Consider the following 19,714-nt stretch of genomic DNA (forward strand, 5'->3'; position numbering starts at 1 on the left):
TTAGTTTCTGGGTTCAGTGATAGTGATGACTGAAATGAATAACTACATTGCACACAGATTCTTGGTAATTGAAAAGTCAGTGCGTGATAAGATAGTAGCTGACGCTATCATGTATTTGTATACCGCTTCTTTCAAACAGTTGATTGCATCCTACCACTATTATAAAGCTGTTTGGTCTGTATACTGTAGCATTAGATCCCTGCTATCTGCAACATCATCAGAGATGCAGCAGAAGCTGACAGTTTATGGATCTCTTGAGATATCTATGTTTACTATGTGTTCTTCCAAAATTCCTGTATTATTTTATTGAAATAATTAATACAGTACAGAAATTTTTTTTTATCTTGAATAGTTCTCAACATAAATTATAAAAAGTCAAAACTAACAAGGTAAATGTCATGAACACAAAAAAAACAGTTGTTTTGATGTCACATACATGCATAGCATTTTATTTTCTGTCCTCTTTACTTGTATGCCCTGCTGAACCATAAACTGAATAAAGGAAAAGTGCATAAATTTGCTTATCTTTTGTGGAACACTCCATTTATTAACATTTGTTTAAAGTCAAATGAAAGTGAACTTTTTGATATTTTACAATTTGGATTTAAATTAAAACAGAAATCAAGCAGATTCTAAATAACTTGTATAACATTTTAATGGTTTTATATAATGTCTCTCGGAAATGTGCTGTATATAATACATGTGTTTACGATCATTTAAAGTTAATTTGAAAATTCGGTTGTTTATAGTGATAATCAAAGAAAGCAACTGTCAGTGCAGCAGTTAAGATAGAAACAGAATATGCTTTAAATAAAGATAAAGCACAAAGGAATCAGTGTTAGGGTCTTGTTGGATGCCCCTCATATTGTCCAAAGGACAAAGCTGCTGAATAGTTGTGTCAAACCAAAACAATATGTGATTGTCATTTTTTTAAGTAAAAAGTACTCAGTGGTACAGAGCTCCAATCTTCTCAGAAGATGGTCCATATGTGAACATTGACGTCCAATTGCTCTTCAGGTTATATACAGTAACTCCACGACTGGAGTCGGTACTTCACAGGTAGTGGACCTCAGTGGTCGTCCGGGATTTTCCTTTTACTTCATTCTAAGGAGACAGACGGAACACATTTTAGTAGTGAAGTCACACTTAATTCCTCCTCATATTTCTCCATCACAAACCCATAAAATGATCCCCATGCGCACATATCTGACAATGCAGTATGCTAAACTGTATTATATATCAAAAGCAGTAAACACATTCGGTATAGTAAATAAAGCAGTGTAGCATGTACTTGTAAATAAGGTAGGGCAAAAAACCAAGAGTGAATGTCTCAATTTTTGAATGATGTAGTAATTAAACTTGAAGAATAAGTTTCTCCCATGATCAAATAGAAATGTGTAATGTTGAGTTACAAATCAATAAACAGGCTAATATGGAAAATGTACATGTATTGTATTAAAGAGGTTCATGAAGAGTTAAAAAAATACTCAAATAAGTGAACCCACATGGTGATATTAGTGATTTAACACCAGTTTTTCCACAGTTGGTGGAAAAGGTTGGACTTGAGAACAAAAATTAGCTATTTCCCATTCTCCACTCCTTTTCTTCATAGTACTGTTTTGCTAGATTACCTAAAACATGTGGTTTATTATTAATGCATTTCTTGAAATTGTGGTTATTTATGATTACTCCGTTCTCCGTTCGCTGTGTTCCCAGTTGTTTGAGTAAGTACTTTAGCATAGTGGCTTAGGCACTGGACTTTAAGCCACCAACTTTTGATTCCTATCTCAACCTTGCTGCGCGATATGGAGCAGTTACTTAACCTGCCTATGCTCCAACTGCATAAAACCTGTAAATGAATGTAAGGGATCGGTCAATAGCAATTAAAAAATGTTATTTTAATAATGTTCCCATTATGTAACATATAAGAATAAACTGTAAAAGATAATGCAGTTAAAAATTTAAAACCATGATTTGAAAGAGGATCGCATTTTCACAGGTGACAAAAAGGTGAGAAAACCTTGCTCATGCTGGATTGCAGTTTGGTAAGATATTGTTTTAAATGCTTATTTTCTTGGTTTGTTAAAAAATTAAGATAACAGGAAGAATGAAAACAAGCATTTTGGGTCTTTAAAGCATGATTCAAGCTAAAAATTAATTATCATATCAAAGATGTGAAAACTAGCAGCCTCTTAAAATTGGCCAACATTACATAGCTTGTAATCATCTTTTTTCCTATAATTACATTATTTGTAGTGTAAGGATAACACAAAGTGAGCTTTTGTTATAATTAACACAGAAATCACAAGGTGCCTTACAAAATATGTAATAAAATGTAAAAAATGATGATTGGTTTTTCAAATATGAAAAGTAGCATTCTTTTATGAAATGAGTACAGTGTCATTTCTTAATATTATGAAGTTTTGTAAAATAATTGAGGGTAAATACTAACCTTAACCCCATTCCTAAAAGACCAGGCATATTCTAAAAAGTGACCTGTCAGTATCATTTAAACATAGTTTAAACTTATTTCTTGTTAGTGTTGTTTGCTCAGACAACCAGTAGTTTTAAAAAGTTAATGAACTGTCAAAATGCCACATTATATGATGCATAGGTTGCTAAAAAAGCAAAATCTTTTGGACAGTGTACTTGCACATTTTAATGTACAGCTATTTTTGTATTACACTTGTAAACATTCTATGCTGCCATAAGGTTTAAGTTTGGTATACTGTTATACATTTACTAATGTTGTTTGTGTGTATATATAACATATATATACTGCTGGTCAAATGTTTTAGAACACCTCAGCTATTCTAGTTTATCTTCAAATTTAATCAATTGAAATGCAATGAATGACATGAAATGGTGAAAAGGTAAGCAGTAAATGGCCACAGGTTTAAATTTAAAGTTTAGGTTAGCAAAAACTGGAAAAAAAAATTTTCAGAATATTACAAATGGACCTTCTTCAAGGAAATAACTAATAGGTTACAACCTACAGATGTTCTGCAGCAATTAAAGTAAATTAAGACTTGCAAGTTGAAGCAAACAATTTGTGCAAGTACCAAATTGTAATGATTCAATAAAAACCCTGTGCCTGTCTTAAAGAAGATTTGGAACAGATTATGTTACTACACCCTCTGAAGTACTACTTGGACAATATTCTAGTGATAATGGCAAGAAAACAGCAATTAACAGATGAAATGACGCAAAGCATTATTACCCTTAGAAGTGTAGACTTTTCTTTTCACTTCTTCAAAATGTCAGTGAATACTGTGGCTTCCTACACAATCCAAGGGCATTTGAAAACTGGAAGAGATCTGGCAGCCCCAAAGTCGCAACCCAGTCTGAAGACAAGTTTCTGCGGGTCACCAACTTGTGTGATAGGCACCTCACTGTACAGCAGCATCAAGCACAGCTTAACAGTGTTTGAAAAAACCAAGTCTCAGTTTCTGTTGTGAATAGGAGAGTTTGTGCTACAGTTTTAACAAGGCGAGTGGCAGAAAGCAATTCCGGGGAGGACAAAATAAGAAAGCCCAAAATATACCTTCAGGCTATGTCACAACTACATTAAAAGAAAAGAACAAGAAGGTACACGTCAAAACATGGAATAGTCGGCACAGTCTTTTTAAGCCACTGGGTTAGTTTGGTTACGAACTGAACAGGAGGGTGTTGGGAAGATCTTTCTGGCCACTTTGATTTCCTTTAAAGAAAGAACGCCACATGTGTGTTTATGGCCGTTATATCGGATGTTACATTAGCAAAAGGTGGCTACTTTAATTAATCAAATATTTGAATAAAATTGTGTACACTTAACGATTCCTTGAGTTTTTTATTTGACATTGTGTATTTGTTCTATGCCTTGATTTCATGAAATTGGTAGTGTGTGTGTATATATATATATATATATATATATATATATATATATATATATATATATATATATATATATATATATATATATATATATATATATATATACGAGGGGGGACCCAAAAATAACCGGAAATATTTTTAAAACGTGTTTAATTTAATTTTCTGTACAAACTGCAATTAGTCTCCTTCAAAGTACTCTCCATTGGCGGAAATACACTTATCTTACCGTTTGTTCCATTGTTCAAAACATTTTTTAAATTTGTCTGAAGTAATGTCCATTAATGCTCTGGTCGTTTCTTGTTTTACCTCTGCGACGTCTGCAAAACGCCTTCCTTTCAAGTCTTTTTTCATCCGAGGGAGCAAAAAGAAATCACACGGAGCTAAATCCGGTGAGTAGGGTTGGTGGTTCAGGATTGTCATTCCGTTTCAATAACAATAGTTTCTGCAACACTTTTTTCAAGAAGAAAACAAAATTTCACTGCCGTGCATTGCTCATGATAATCGGCCATCATAAAAAAACAACGCTTGCACAAAACTACTTTTACAAAATTCACTGAACACAAGCACAACCTTCCAGACTGATGGCACTTGGCAGACTGACTTGTGAGGAGTGTAACTAGATTGCCCTAGTCCTAGTTACATCACCCAACCACGTACTACAAGTACCAACCTAAAAACAACAAAAGTCTGGTTATTTTTGGGTCCCCCCATGTGTATATATATATATAGATAGATAGATAGATAGATAGATAGATAGATAGATAGATAGATAGATAGATAGACGACTTAGGTTAGTTGGCCACGATGGTTCTTTGTCTTGTGTGTCTGTCTTCCTGATTACCTATCTTTTAATTACTTCCTTTTTTGCTTCTTTACCTATTATTTGTACTATAGTAGTGTTGAAATATAATTGTGTATTAAAAATGTATTGATCATTCTTGAGGAAATTATTTTTATTTTGCTTTTACCTGAATTTTACCTACACTCATCAAAAAGGTTTTCTCTCTCATGATTTATAAAGAATTACTGAAAAGTTTGTTAGTTCAGTTTCACTATAGGTATGAATGTTAACCAGTCAATGATGATTCCTGGCCAAAATATTTCCATTTTTACACTGTCAATATTTGTGTCTGCACAGATATGTGAATATGCACACACTCAACTTCCTCAACTTTTTATTTTCATATGTGCATCTATTTAAAATGTAACAATACATGATAAATATATATATGTTACTTTGGCTTATAAATTTTACACACTGCTATTGATTTTCATGGGCAGGCAGTCTTTATCTTTGATTTGCAATAACTCCTCAAAGTTCACCATTTTTACACTATACATATGCTGTATTCTGCATTTGAAGGAAAAAGAGAGGTAAACTTTTTTCCTTTAGCTTTTAATATGTTTCAGATAACAGTATATGAATCATACCTTTTGTATTCTCATTATAGATTTCTTACAGAAAGGTTTCCTACCTGCTGTTTTTCTGATCACAGGCTCAAGGCATTTGGCTTAGAATATAATTACACTCTTTTCAAGTAATGCATATATTTCACACAATGCTTGGCCAATCACGGTAATTCTTTCTCATTGCCATTATTCAGATTGACCAACATCCCCCTCATGGATTTTTGTTTTCATTGAAATTTCAAGAGCTTTACAAAAAACCATCATCTGTAATACATACGCTGGCTCCTTAAATAGCAATGAAGCCTTAGGTACTTGTACACATTAGCCATTTTTTGTTTTACTTGTATATATGTTTATAAAATATGGGTGGAGTGGTGGCTCTGAGGCTAAGGATCTGCGCTTGTATCCCAAAGGTTGCCGGATCGAATCCCTGTCACTGCCGAAAGAGATCCTACTCTGCTGGGCCCTTGAGCAAGGCCCTTAACCTTCAATTGCTCCAGGGCCGCTGTACAATGGCTGACCATGCGCTCTGACCCCAAGGGGTTTGCAAAAACTAACAAATTTCTAAAACGCGAAATCATATAAGGTGAAATAAAGAACCCAAAAAAAAATTCTACTGAAAACTAAAATGTCTTAATGACTGAATTATTTAAATTATAAGGGTAACGAAGAAATGCTGCTCAGCGACTCATCTAAGCTCACCATTTTAACATATGGGTTCTTTTCTTTAGTTTAACAAGCAAAATTTGAATTATAATACATAGTACAAACACTTAAATGTTTTGTGTTGTATAAGTATTTTCATTACAGCAGGGAGTCTATCTTTATTTTATGTATAAACACTTCCATAGTTAAAATTTTGTAAACAAAATACTAAGCTATTTTACAAAACAGATGCAGGGTCCTTCACACAAAAGCAGGAGCCATGATATATAAGCATAAAGTGTAGCCCATGAAAAAGGCAGGGATATGTGAAGAAGAGGAGTGACACATATTTAGGTAAAAAAGGTTAATTTTAGAGTTAAGCAATGACAGCATTTTACTTTAGTGAGCATTTGAATGTTTGGATCAATTGAGTTTTACATATGAAAAGAGTTCCACAGAGTTCATTAAAGGTTTGCTGATAGTCATCCTCAGTAGTATGAATGTTTGCACTGAAAAACATAAACGTATGGTAATATTAATTTTACCATACTTGGTAAAATTATTATTAAGTACAGAAGCACAAACCACTTCTGAGCATGTCTGAATCTGCTAATTAGTGCTAATAAGCTGGTAGATGCTGACATTATGATTAGAAGATGGTGCAGCCTAATTAAATGAATTTGTTCACTTCCCCCATCACAATTTGCTACACACTTGTACACTTAGAAGGGTCACAGACAGATTGTTAAGTTTGGAATGTGATAATCTTAAGGCTTACTCTTTAACAAAAAATATTAAATCTTACACTGGTTTACCATATCTTCTGAAAAATATTTCGTAAAACATCCATCTTCTAACCTGTTTACTCAGTTCTGCATTGTGGGGAGCCAGTGGTAATGTAACTAACTCTGGGTACAGCAGCCTATTTGGAATAAGAGAAAAATTGAAAAGTCCAAATAGCTTACTGTAAGCTATTATTCATTTAATTGTATATACAAACACAAGATTCAAATAAAGGTTTTTTTACTATTAAAAACTCATTGTTTTTGTTATGTTAATAGAGTGTATCATTTTCCACAACTTTATTTTAGCTGGGTCATTGTCCTTTTCCGTATATGTGCCTTTCCTTAAATTTCACAATTATCTCTTTACCTCAAGTAACTGCTGCTTGGTAATCATATTTTTCTTAAATACTTTTATGACTACTACAGAATAGTGCATTGTACCCTGCTGGTATGTGTACTGTTCAACATTAATGTTGTCATATTTTGGACAAACAATGTTAACTGTTTTAAAATCTTCTTCAAGTTAAACTTTTATGCTACCCAGACATGGTGACATATAAACAGATTAAACAGATTTGAAAATGGATAAATGAATGGATGAAAAAAATGGGGCGTTTTATAGAACTGCAGCATAATATGGCATAATTATCTGCCACACAACCATAGTAATGCTCTCAGATGTCCTGCAACCCAGGCATAGATTAAGGAAGTTGGACAGGAAAATGATAGATTGACATCGATAGTCATTAGAAGGCTTGCTAGCAAAAAAAAAAATTCATTCTGATATTCTCTAACACAAGTTTACAAGGAGTTTTAAAAGTGTTTATTGTACTTTAATAATACAATATTTGACCACTTAACTGAACTACCTCACTATATTCACTTATAGTTTCTAGTCATTATAATAGTCTGACATCAGATTCATTTCTCTGAATGTAAAAACAGTCAAGAGAATTTAGGCCGGTGAAGGTTTAGTATTATGCAGTAGTCAAGGAAGAGATCAGTCCCTGGAGATTTTTAACCATTACAGTTATCTTTTCATTTTTCTAACCTGCTTAGTCAGTTCATGGTAATGGAGAGCTGTAGAATATCTCATGGTGTGAATAATCCCAGGATGGATTACAGGATACTGTATGTTCATACAAACATCTAAACCCACTCATATAGTGAAAATGTACAGTTGCCAAATGTAGTGTCTTTAGAATATGGGGCAAACATCGCATCTTCATAATATCATCTTCACAATATTTTCGCATAGCAAGTACATAAACAATAAAGCTGCCATATTGAAGTCGACATAACAAAGTCTTTAAGTAGAAGATTTGTTTCTGTGTAAAGACAATTGAATAGCAGTGTGTACGTTTTATAGGTATGCTTTATACTGTACTGGATTAATTCTTCTCAAAAGTTAGAAACAATAAGAAATGTTAAATTTCTTCTCTGTTGATAAGTACAAGATAAGAAAGACACTTTGAATGCAAAGGTAATTATATACCACAGATAAGACAAATAATAGTAAGTGACAATATTTAAAACATAATCTACAAATTGCAAAAAGGCAGTAAAAGAAAATGCAGAAGTCAAAACTAAGAGATTGTTTCAGTGTTTAGCAGTAAATGAAAAGTCAGGATCGAAGTGAAGTGTATTAAGAAAAATAAGAGGAAACATACACAAAATAAAATAGTAAATATGCTAAATTAATATTTTTCTTATACTTTCACCTATGAGAAATTAGGAAAATGCTCAGTTGCCTCAAGGAATGTTAATGCAGTACTAAATCAAGGGGTAATATAAAATACAACGAGGTCAAACCTAGTAACTTTTGGCCAGTTATGTTTGTGTGTATCATGAATACATTTTTGAAAGCATTTTTATACAGCAAGATAAAGAAACATATATACAATATACTGTAGGCATATTAGCAAGCGGACAACATGGTATTAGACCTTTGTTTAATTGTAGAGGTTAGGATTATATTGACATATTATTTCTCGTGGTTCTTAAGGTTTGGATAAGGTGCTCAAAGAAATGAGGGAAGATAGACACTAAAGCTAGTGTTAAGAGCCGTTGAGCAGATGAGTAAAGATTTGGTTCAGAAAAGAAACATTTTTCAAAATGAGTAATGTTAAAATGGGAGATCCTCATATATGATTCCTGTTGAAACTATTCTTTTTAGTTTATGTAAAAGACTTAAGTGAAAGTATAACTGGTTAAATTTGCAAAAGACACTCAAGTATGTGGATTTTTACAAATATTCAAAAGTTAAAAATAACTTGGCCAGTGTCTATATTTGGTCATTTGGTCATACATATGGCAAATATTGAGTTGCATAATTACAAAAAAGCAGGGTGTGCAATATTTCTTTATGAAAATGACTTTGAGTCTCAGTGAGTGCATCACTGTCCACTACTAGAATGTGTACAGAAGCAGTTAAAATGCTTATTTAGTATTGGAATATAAGATATAAAATGTACTTGTAAGGCCAAATCTGGAATGTTGTGTGCAGTTGTGGTCATAGTATTACAAAAGTACATAGGAGCACTACAGAAGGTACAAAGAAGAAATACAGAAGAGCTACTAGACTTATTACTAGACCTTAAGGTATAAGCTGTGAGAAAAGCATCAATGAAATTAATCTTTTCAGCTTAAACAAATGGAGATCAAAAATGACGTGACAGAATTGTTCACAATTATGCAGTTAATTTTGTACTATCCTTCAACTAGAATATGAAGGCTACTTTAGAGTAATTTTTAAAGACTAGGGGGCTTCACCCCCTGCTCGCTTCGCTCGCCAACCCCCGTCTTTGGTTTTCCGGATACACACTTAGATTTTAGTTTTTTCTTGGAATTGTTGCTATTTCATTAGTTTCACTTTTATTTCAGAACTTCTGTAAAAACAATATTTGGAATCTTTCATGTCCCAATATGCTGAATCTTTTAAATGAGGTCTGTGATAGTTGTGTTTAATGACTTTGTACCATAATTTAGGATAGGTTTCTCTGTTTGGAATTTAAGCACAGACAACGATCCACATCATCAGCAGTTAATGATTTTTTTTGCAGAGTAACCAATAAATGCATGTGAGTTAAACCCCATTTTTTAAATTCTCTGACTTAAACTAATTTCCTTTTGTTTGCGTCAATGCGATCTGTACTATCTTTTTTTGATACTGTAGCGACTGATGTAGTAAAGGTCACAAAAGTTCTACTTTAACAATCGCTGACTACATAACCCCAAACACAACTTTCTAGCATCCTCTCTAACCCCTCCTCCCACGGGTCTCGCCTCCCCCTTACCGCATCAATGAGCACCCAGCTATCAGTCTTCCATGCTGTACCTTGCCCTTCCTTGATCGGACCTAACAGTCACTTAAAACAAAAAAGGCTTCAGTTTGGCTGGGACACTACAATACTTTTGAATTTTACTGCTTTCATATTCTGTACCTTTCTCTGCATGTGTATCACTCCTTGGGTCTCTTTTCTCCACGCTGCTCTTTCTTCTTTGCTGAGAGCACAGGATCTGTGTGTGCCACGTGGCTTTACATGACTGAATCTTTTGCTGGTTGTCCATGCTCTTATTTGATAAGAAGGGCGTGTCTTGCAAGAATCTTATGTTCCACATCCCCGCGAGACTGCCCTGGGACAATCTCTTGGCACCAAGTCTCATGTTTACAGTCCCCGCGAGACGCTTCATGGCCAGTCTTTTTTGTCTCGTGGGTCTTTAAAATGTCTTCCGAGAAGATCACATATCATCGCCTTGCTTTTCCATTCCAGGATTTTTTTTATATACAGAGAGAAATGGACTGTATAGATACGTGGAATAAGTTGCAAAGTAGTGTAGTTGATAGTAGTACTTTTACAGACCATCATCTCTCTGCTTTGCAAACTGCCAACTACATACTGTGTTTCCTGTTACATTGAAGGGGCGCCTGACACTGACTGAGTTTGCTTTCCTGGGGGAAGCGACAGTCTTGGAACAGAAGCTTGTGAATTTAAATTTATGGTACTTGTAAAAGCTTTTTTTTTTTCAGTTTTATTCTCTCAGTCACATTCATGCTCTCTCCAATCCAACCCGTAAGTAACAGCGTCAGCATAAATTTACACCCGATCTAACGATTTGTACTATTTAGGTCTTAAAATGATTTCTTCAAAATGTCACATATATTTGTTGTTTTCCTTTTTGCCCGGTGCTGCGTTGACATCAAGGACCACAAGGCATAAGCTTATTCAGTGCGAACAGGAGCACGTGGGCGGCTGGTTGCTGTGTGCTATAATATGCCTGATCTGGCGGCAATAAACACATGTACTGTACAAGACATGCACAGGTCCACTGAGAAAAGAAGAGTTTTCTTTGCTCACCTTGCAGAGTAACTTTGTCGTCACTTCTTACAAGAAAAGGTGATGGAAAAAGAAAAAGAGGATGCGACATCGACAAGCTTCTGTTCCAAGACCGCCGCTTCCCCTAGCAAAGCAAACTCAGTCAGTGTCAGGTGCCCCTTCAATGTAATAGGAACCACAGCACAGACAGAAGTGTGTACATTGCAACAGGTACAATTGTCGAAAATGTTGGAAGGACGGTCCTTGGTTGTGTGGGAACTGTTAACATTTGAATCTGATCAGTGTGGAACTGACCTCTCTGTACTATTTTTTCCTCTGCATATCCTGGAGTACAAAAAAAACCACACAATGCACCAAAATGTGGAGACTAGGCAAGATCGGGGAAAAAAAAAAACACGGTCACTGATTACAACCGCAAGAAGGTATGCGAATGAATATGAATAATGTTGCATCAGTGCCAGAGTGTTTTCCGAAATGTACTATACATGTCATAAAATGAATTAGTCCAAATATCATATATACCTATTTCTCTGTTTTATGTCAGTGCGGCTGTGACATCATGGACCATGAGGTACATACTAATTCAGCGTCAAAAATAAAACTGAATATAAAAAATACAAGTGACAGTGAGATACGAAGAAGACAGAGTCACCCGCATTTGTGTGTCAGCTTTTATCCCACCAGATCAGAGAATTTCCAGTTCCATTGTCTCAAAACACCGCTCACATCTATAGTTATTCCCAATTTCAAATAAAAACTAACACTGTCAGATCTGTGGTTTTGGAGGGCAAGGGGTTGTAAAGAAAATAAAAATGAAAAAAAAAATCACTAACAAATGCATGTTTTTATTATATAATATCAACAATAAGAGCAGCTCACTACTCAAAACGGTAAACTTGTTAGAGACCCAGAATCGATCCCACAACATCTTGATTACAAGTCTGCAGTTACTTACCGCTGCACACGGAAGCTGTCATGTTGCACTTGCACCTTTTGTGAAAGTGTTTATTTGATTTTTGGACTTCAGCCTTCACACATTATATAGTTCATGTCTACATTTCGTCATTTATTGCTAAAACATTAAAATAGAAATATGTTTCAACGATGTGTTTACATAGGTTGTTGTAGACATGGAACACGTGTGTTCCAAATAACAATCTATTAATTCTCCTCTAAAACTTCACCACTTCACTCCAAGATAATCAGAGCTGAAACTGGGAAAATTTCTTGCCCTTTCTGCAGTGGTGGGGGGTTGAATGTTATAGTAGGCTGCTTGCTGCTTGTGTTGGTCGACACATTTACAAGACAAATGATGCTGACAGAGAGGTGCGAAGGGATTTAAGGAGGGCTAGGTTTACAAGTTTTTTCGTAGGCTTTGGTAATTCTAGTGTTAAATCAAGATATAACAGTCATGAGGCAGCAGCCCTAACCACTACGCTATACTAAAGAAAATCCTAGTTTATACTCCCTTATGAGAAAGTGGAGTAAATATAGTTTGAGCAGTGTCCTCAAGCCTTAAGCAAAATGTATTCAAACAATTATAAATGAGGATGTGGTAAGAAATGCCTATTGCTAAGATTCAAATAGTTCATCCATCAGTCAACCCAATATAAAATCAAAAGACAGCAATCTTCAGCATACTTAGATATAAATATTGATACAAAGGGAGAACAGTCACAAATGTGTGAACTTTTTGTCCACACATTTACAGTATAATGTGCAATAAGAACAAACTTGCCACAGGAGACACACAGACAAAAGAACTATGAGCTCAGTAAAAAAGTCAATTGGGCACTTTTTTCTCTAGCTTTGCCAAGATATATTTAGTAAGTCCAGCGTTCTCTCCAAACAGGTGGTTCAAAAAAAAAGAGGTGTGTGTTAGGAGAATTGTTTTTCACACTTTGTGTCCTTTATTATAAAAATTGCAAAAAAGATCTGCCTGAAATAGAAACTGGACCCACCCATTTATTCATTTTCTGAGTCTACTTTTTTACAGAAGGCGTTGTGGAGCGTTAGCAATAATGGCTGTGCATTGGGTCTGACTGTGACTGGGTTGTCAGTCAATTTTTGCACATACCAATGTCTTTATATTTAAGACAGAAACCCAGAATCATTAGAGAAAGTACTCTAAAGCAAGGGAACAAGCTGCAGACTCCACAAAGAACTTATTACAGCCTAGAACTGAAACAGAGCTTAAGTGTAATACTTATCTGTTTACCTGCCGTCAAATAAGATGGGAAATGCCATCAAGTAAGATGTGACACTTTGTCAAATTAATTAGAGATTAGTTAGAAATACCACATTTCTTATAAAGCAATAAATCCATCAGTTTTCAGTAACTACCATATAATTGTCACAGGGGAGGTTAAACACCAGCAAACTCAGGTGCAAGCCATGAAAACAATATGGATGGAACTCTTAGAAGAGTGAAAATGAATGTGTTCCTTGTATATTCAGTATCTACACAGCTCAGACAAATTTTATTAGATGTTTTGTGATGATTTTGCTGTGTAGTTTTTTAAAGCTAGAAAAGTATCAGTTCTTAAATGTAGAATTATCCTGTTTGTTTACATTCCATTGGTGTAATGTATTGTACACACTTTCTAGATTATGGTGAATTATTAGGCATATTATGAGTTGAATGCTTTTTTTTCTTTACAAAAAATGAAATATATTTTTTACATGTCTGAAGAAATGCATTGCTGAGCGTACTTCAGGATGTGTTCCTAATACAGTATACTCTTCTTGCAGAAATGGTACTATCTAGAAACCTTTCTTCTCCTTCTTCACAGTAGACTAATTGTGTTTTCTTTAATCAGAGAGGGAGTGTGTGTGTGTGTGTGTATGTTGGTGCTGACTGCAGATGAGCATTATCTAATTCAGCCATCCTGTCATGTGAACATCCCTGCTTAATTTAATGCAATTATTTAATCAACAGGGATAATATCAGCAGCATGATTAATTTATAAAACATGTTTCACAACTGCCTGTACCTCTCTGTGCTTTTATTATCGCTCCTGATAACTTCACAATGTGTGTTTATGAAGGAGCTGCCAATTTATTTTGCCTTGTTCCCTTCTTCTTCTTATAGTGCATGAGATTTCAATCCAAAGAAGAATATTTATTTTCTATTTTTCTTAGGCTGCTTATGCTAGTTACAGTAAGACACCATTAAGTACAACGACCAATATACATTACTGTTCCACTGTATATTGCATTTTTTACATGCTTTATTTATTTTTTGCTTATCTTTTTGTGGAGGTTGAAGATCTAAGCATACAAATAATTAAAAAAAGAACTGTAATGTTATAATCTTCATCCAGCTTCTGCAAGTTGTGGTTTATCTGATTTTCATTCCTCTTAGAAGTCATCTCATTTTTGCATTTTCAAATCAGTTTCTTCCTGGTCAGCTTCAAGAACAGCCAGTGTTTAAGCTGGCAGCAGAAGTCACAAGATTGAATCTTACCTTTGGTAGGATTCCAATTCATTGCAATACTCTTAAAATATACATTTATTGCTAATTAGGATTTTGATTCATATTTAGGAACTTAATGCTCATCACCTGCTTAATAAGAACAAATACAATTAAAATTGATAAAAATCTGGGTGCTGAGAATCGCATACTGTAACAAGGATCACACTAGACACCTGTAAAGGTGACGGCTGCCACTTTAACAAACTAAATAGCCTACAACAGAGGCCAACCAGTGTGGTCCAGTGAATGTCATCCAATTCTGAAACTGAACCTTAATGTAAAATTGAGAGGCACTCTATTTGTGTATCTCTGTTGTACTCTTGTGAGGCAAAAGAACATCAATAGAAAAATGACACATGGTTCCTGCTTTTCTGTGCTTTGTTTACTTCATTTGTGTAAACATGTGTATGCTGGATGCAGTGAACTTTCTGACAGTTTATTTTTGGAGCACTGTTTATATTCAGTATAAGGATTACGGCTATACCCACGTGACATGATTTACATTCTGAATAATCTCGATAAACATTTGCCACCTGCAATGATGCTGAAACAGAATAACAAAGCCGTGGTTTTGGAACCTTTAGCTGTTGTATTTGGAAATCTCATAGATGAATAAAGTGTATTGTACGTCGTTTCTTCAAAATTGCACATTGTTATATCATATATATATATATATATATATATATATATATATATATATATATATATATACATATATATATATGTCAAACTGATGCATAGTAATAAGGTAAATATGTACAGTAATGGAATGTATACTCTTTTCAGCAGTCCAAACAGTTTGTACTCTGTATGTAATATGTAACAGCATAGTTGCATTTATACTAACCACACAAGGAACAGTTAGTATACCATATAAAATTCAGAGCCTTTGTACCAGTTATAAATGTGTTCAATGATTAACATATACAGCACTTTAAATCTGAAACCCTGATTTCTGTTTTAGGATGAGGGTGCACAGCCACTGAATCTCTCATCTAAACCGAAGCAGTCAGACAGCAAATCACCAACATCTCCGACATCCCCTCAGATTCCTGGATTGAAAATGAATCCTGGGTCTTTAAAGCATGGAATTTCAGCTACTCTTGCCAGCCCGCCTTCCAGGGTCTCCTCTATAGGTATGTTGTAGACTTTCATTAAAACTGAAGGCCTGATAATCATTTATATTTTAATTTTGATATCTTAGCTAAATTGTTTGAATTGATCATTTAAAAATTGTTTAGAAAATAATATGGAACATTATGGATGGCAGGATGTTCAAGCTTTCTGTTTCATTTCATAAAAGCACTGATTTTAAATATAGCATAACAAGAAGGGCTATAGAAGGTCTGAAGTAGAAATGAGGTGAAGTCATTGTCACTCAAAAAAATAAAAAATACAAACAAACAATTATAGCTATTAAACATTCAATAATGTGAGTACAAATATATTGTGAATCTGAATTGTGGAAAATATAAAAGTAATTATTGTAAACATTACAATAATGGCACTACCTTATGTCATTCATTTATTCCATATTTAAATGATACACTATTACAGTATTAAAATTACAAAGTATATTTAATTATGTTTGAAGACTTCCTTGGATGTTATCTGTTGATTTTATGAAAGCTTTATTATTATGTAAGTTTTCAGAAGTTATTTTGCTCCTTTTACTACTTCATATGAACTACATAAAGCACAAATAGAAAATTATTAATGAAAAGTTTTGAAAAGATATAAAAATTGAATGACTGTTATAGATTAAGCCGCTATACTGAGTAAACCTTATTAAAAATAGGAAAATTTAAATATTATTGCTGGATTTAGCATCAAAACTCAAAGCAAAAGAGGTGAGTTCACCTGCTGCAGCAGGTATGTACCTCATTATAACTATCTTGGTACACCTAACACTGGTTTTTTAAAACATAACAAAAGTATCTGGCTAACCTTCAATTTTCTAACTCACTTATTACAGATTTCTGGTCATGGTTGGCTGGAGCCTAACGGTGGCACTTTTGCACATGTCAGGAGTCAATGTCAAACTGGGTACCATTTATAAATACAGGGTAATTTAAGAATCACAAATCAGTCCAACCTGCATTTTTAGGATGTGGGTAGGCAAGCTGGTATGCCCAGAGAAATAATTCACTCAGATATGGGCGAGAGTCTACAGCATATACATTGAAAGTTACTGGATATAGATATGAACCCAGTCTTCTACATCTGTAAGGTAGCAGCACTAACTACTGCACTGAAGAGGATTATGCAGTGTGGATGAATGAGTTTGCATAAAAATGGTATATATAAAATGTATGTAACACTAGCACCTTTGTTGTACTTAAATCTGTTAAACCGTTTTGTATCAGTTGAACTAATTCATCGAAGGCTAAGAAACATTATAAAGCAAAAAAATGACTTTGGAAAACACTGGTTGATAATGATCAACCTAACCCTCCATTCATCTGTTCTTTTTTTCATATTCCATTGCAGGGATCTGAAGGGCCTAAGTCCATTCTAGCAGTATTAGACAAAAGGTACTCTACAACTTCAGATGAGACACCAGTCCATCACTGGGCATAATTCTCACACTCTCACACACTCTCTCACTTGAGTTGTTAGTTGTCCAAACTTGGGAATGTGGAGTAAATTCAGTTCTTACTTTTTATGGTGCCTTTCATTTAATAAAGGTTCAATATGTTTCTCTATACTTACTACTGTATAATGGGTTGACAGTTATGTATAATCAATACAATATTTACATAGGTATACTCACAAATCGCATAAAAACCTTTTTCTAAGCAATTTCAATAATCAACAAGAACATCATGCACAAATCGTATGCACAAATAAAAATACAGTTTATGACACTTAAATTGTCCTCCTCTGCTTTAAAATAAACAGATGATCTACAGGAAGTTAACAGGATCAGATACCGGAAACCACTTATTCTGTATCTTCATTTTTTTCGGGTCATCATTTGCATATTTTTAAATGTGGAAAACTTTCACTTTCTTTAAAGTAAAGAGGTTGTTCTGTTAAGCATATATTGCCAATTAGAGAGCAGAATGAAAACAAAACCCTTGCTTTGCAAGCAGGATGTGTCATCTGATGAGATTAGACAAGGCTCTTAAAGAAATGCACTTTCATGTTGTAGACAAAGAAAGAGCATTAATAACAGCCCCTTCCCAACACAGCAGTTAGCCATTTTAGACTTCCTTTCTTTAATCTCTGTGTTTTTCAACAAATCATAGGATTTAATAGCATGTTTTGGCAGATTAGTGGATTTATGGGCCAGATGTTTTTTGTTCTAAAAAATGGATTAGGGTGTAAAGTTTGTTGGAATCTCATGGAACATGTTGAAGCAAGCCGTTCATTTTGTATGCAATTAGTGTCTACCGTCTGTCCTACAATCCTTCCATCTGTGAGTGAATATTGAGTTAGATTAAGCCCCATACCCCTGAAAGACATTAACTTGCTTCTGTTGCAGGTCTAGCTTTCATACAGCCTGCCTGCTATAGTTTACATGTATTGAAAAGAACTGCTAGCAAGCAGTATGTGAGTCTTGGTCTCTTTTTTAACAGCCTTAAATCCCAGCTAATTTATTAATTTACATTAGACGTTCTAGTCCAACTTCAGAGAATACACTTGTTTCGCCTTATCTTCCTTTATTATCAATTTTAAAATTATTTTTTATCAATTACATAACTGATTATAAATGTCCACAATTCTGCATTATTCTGCTTTTTGTTCACCAGTTTTAATTTTAAAATTGTTGTTTTCAAGCAATTGAAAAAGAAAGCAGAAAATATTTATCCAGAGTCCTTGGACTTCAATAGTTAGCAGAGGTGGCCTCTGTAATTTAACTAAAACAGTTTAGTTCAAGTACGTGTAACATATTTTTAAGCAAGCTCTGCCCTAGATAAATGAGCAAAGGTGTGTGTATTTCCACAAAATACACCTTGGGCCATCTTCAATAAACTTCATTCCTGGGTAGGTTCCAGGACTGTTTCCCTGGAGTGTTTCCTTTAAAGATGTCCCAGGTCATGTAATGAGAAAGGAAACTCCTCTTTCTAGTAGTAGTAATAGTAGTAGTAGAAGTAGTAGCAGTTCTTCTTTCATGTGTGTAGTATATAGTGAAATTCTTAATTGCATGTGTACAGTTGTGTCCTCATATATCTATATTCAAAATTCCTCATACAAATGTATGTTAAATACAACTGACTTAGTGGGTGTGTGATGGACTGGCATTTCATGCTGGTTTTTATAGTATACATTGCACATGATACAGCACCTGTGAAACTATAATGGCAAAACAAAAGTAAGAAACTTGATACAAAGGACTACCATGTTATACTTCACCTACACTTCTTATAGTATGTTATAAATGGGTATAGTGGTACTGTACCTATTATGCGATTTCTTTATAATGTAATCTGAATGAAAACTATATTATGTGCATTATTTTTTAAAATATAGCTTTTGCATGAGCAGATTTGTTCACTCTGAATTTTTTGCAACAGTTTACTCCTGTGTCATTACAAATCTGAAAGATTAATCTGGCCTGAGATGGCATTTACTAGTAGATTACAACAGATTAAGAGCTATAAGCTTCCTGAGGTCTTTGTTAGATTTAAACCCAGATAGTTAAAAAAAATGTGTAGTACCATTGCTTTTTAAAACAGATGCTTTGGACATAAATATATGAAAGCCACTATTCAAATTAATAAACAGCAATGATTGAATATAATTCTTTTCCATGTTTATTTAGCCAACATTTTACATTCAAATTATCATGCCTGAGATTTAACAGGTGTAAACTATGTCATACAAAGCATACTATTCTTCATTTCTTTGCTAACAGAAAATGAACTAAATCATTTTTTTCACTGCATTCCTTCAGTCATCTTCTCAAACTAGTTACTGCAGTATTGGTTGTTAGAATGCCAGTTACCTTCTCAGCATTATCAGGCACAATAGAAGAACCAACTTTACATAAATCACAAGACTATGTTTGTTATTTTTTAGATAAATATTTTGACTTCAAACCTTTGACATCAGCAGATTCAAAGCAAATATATTCTAACTACAGCTTGATGTTTTATGTGTTGAAATCATTTCTTCATCCATGTACACACCCCATCAATCTGCACTTCATAGATGACTATCCAGTCCCAGAGTACCTTACCAGA

At 34.2% G+C, this 19,714-nt stretch overlaps 1 protein-coding gene across 3 annotated transcripts in view; it reads left to right on the forward strand.

The window, feature by feature from the left end:
• Window positions 1-19,714, forward strand: part of sox5 (SRY-box transcription factor 5) — a 234,673-nt gene that overhangs the window by 186,488 nt on the left and 28,471 nt on the right. For all 3 annotated transcript variants that reach the window (XM_039761581.1, XM_039761582.1, XM_039761583.1), the window contains one exon: window positions 15,490-15,661. In XM_039761581.1, the coding sequence (XP_039617515.1) occupies window positions 15,490-15,661 (172 nt within the window). The remainder of the gene's footprint in view (window positions 1-15,489; window positions 15,662-19,714) is intronic.

Source organism: Polypterus senegalus, chromosome 8 (genome assembly GCF_016835505.1).
Source record: "Polypterus senegalus isolate Bchr_013 chromosome 8, ASM1683550v1, whole genome shotgun sequence".
NCBI lineage: Eukaryota > Metazoa > Chordata > Cladistia > Polypteriformes > Polypteridae > Polypterus > Polypterus senegalus.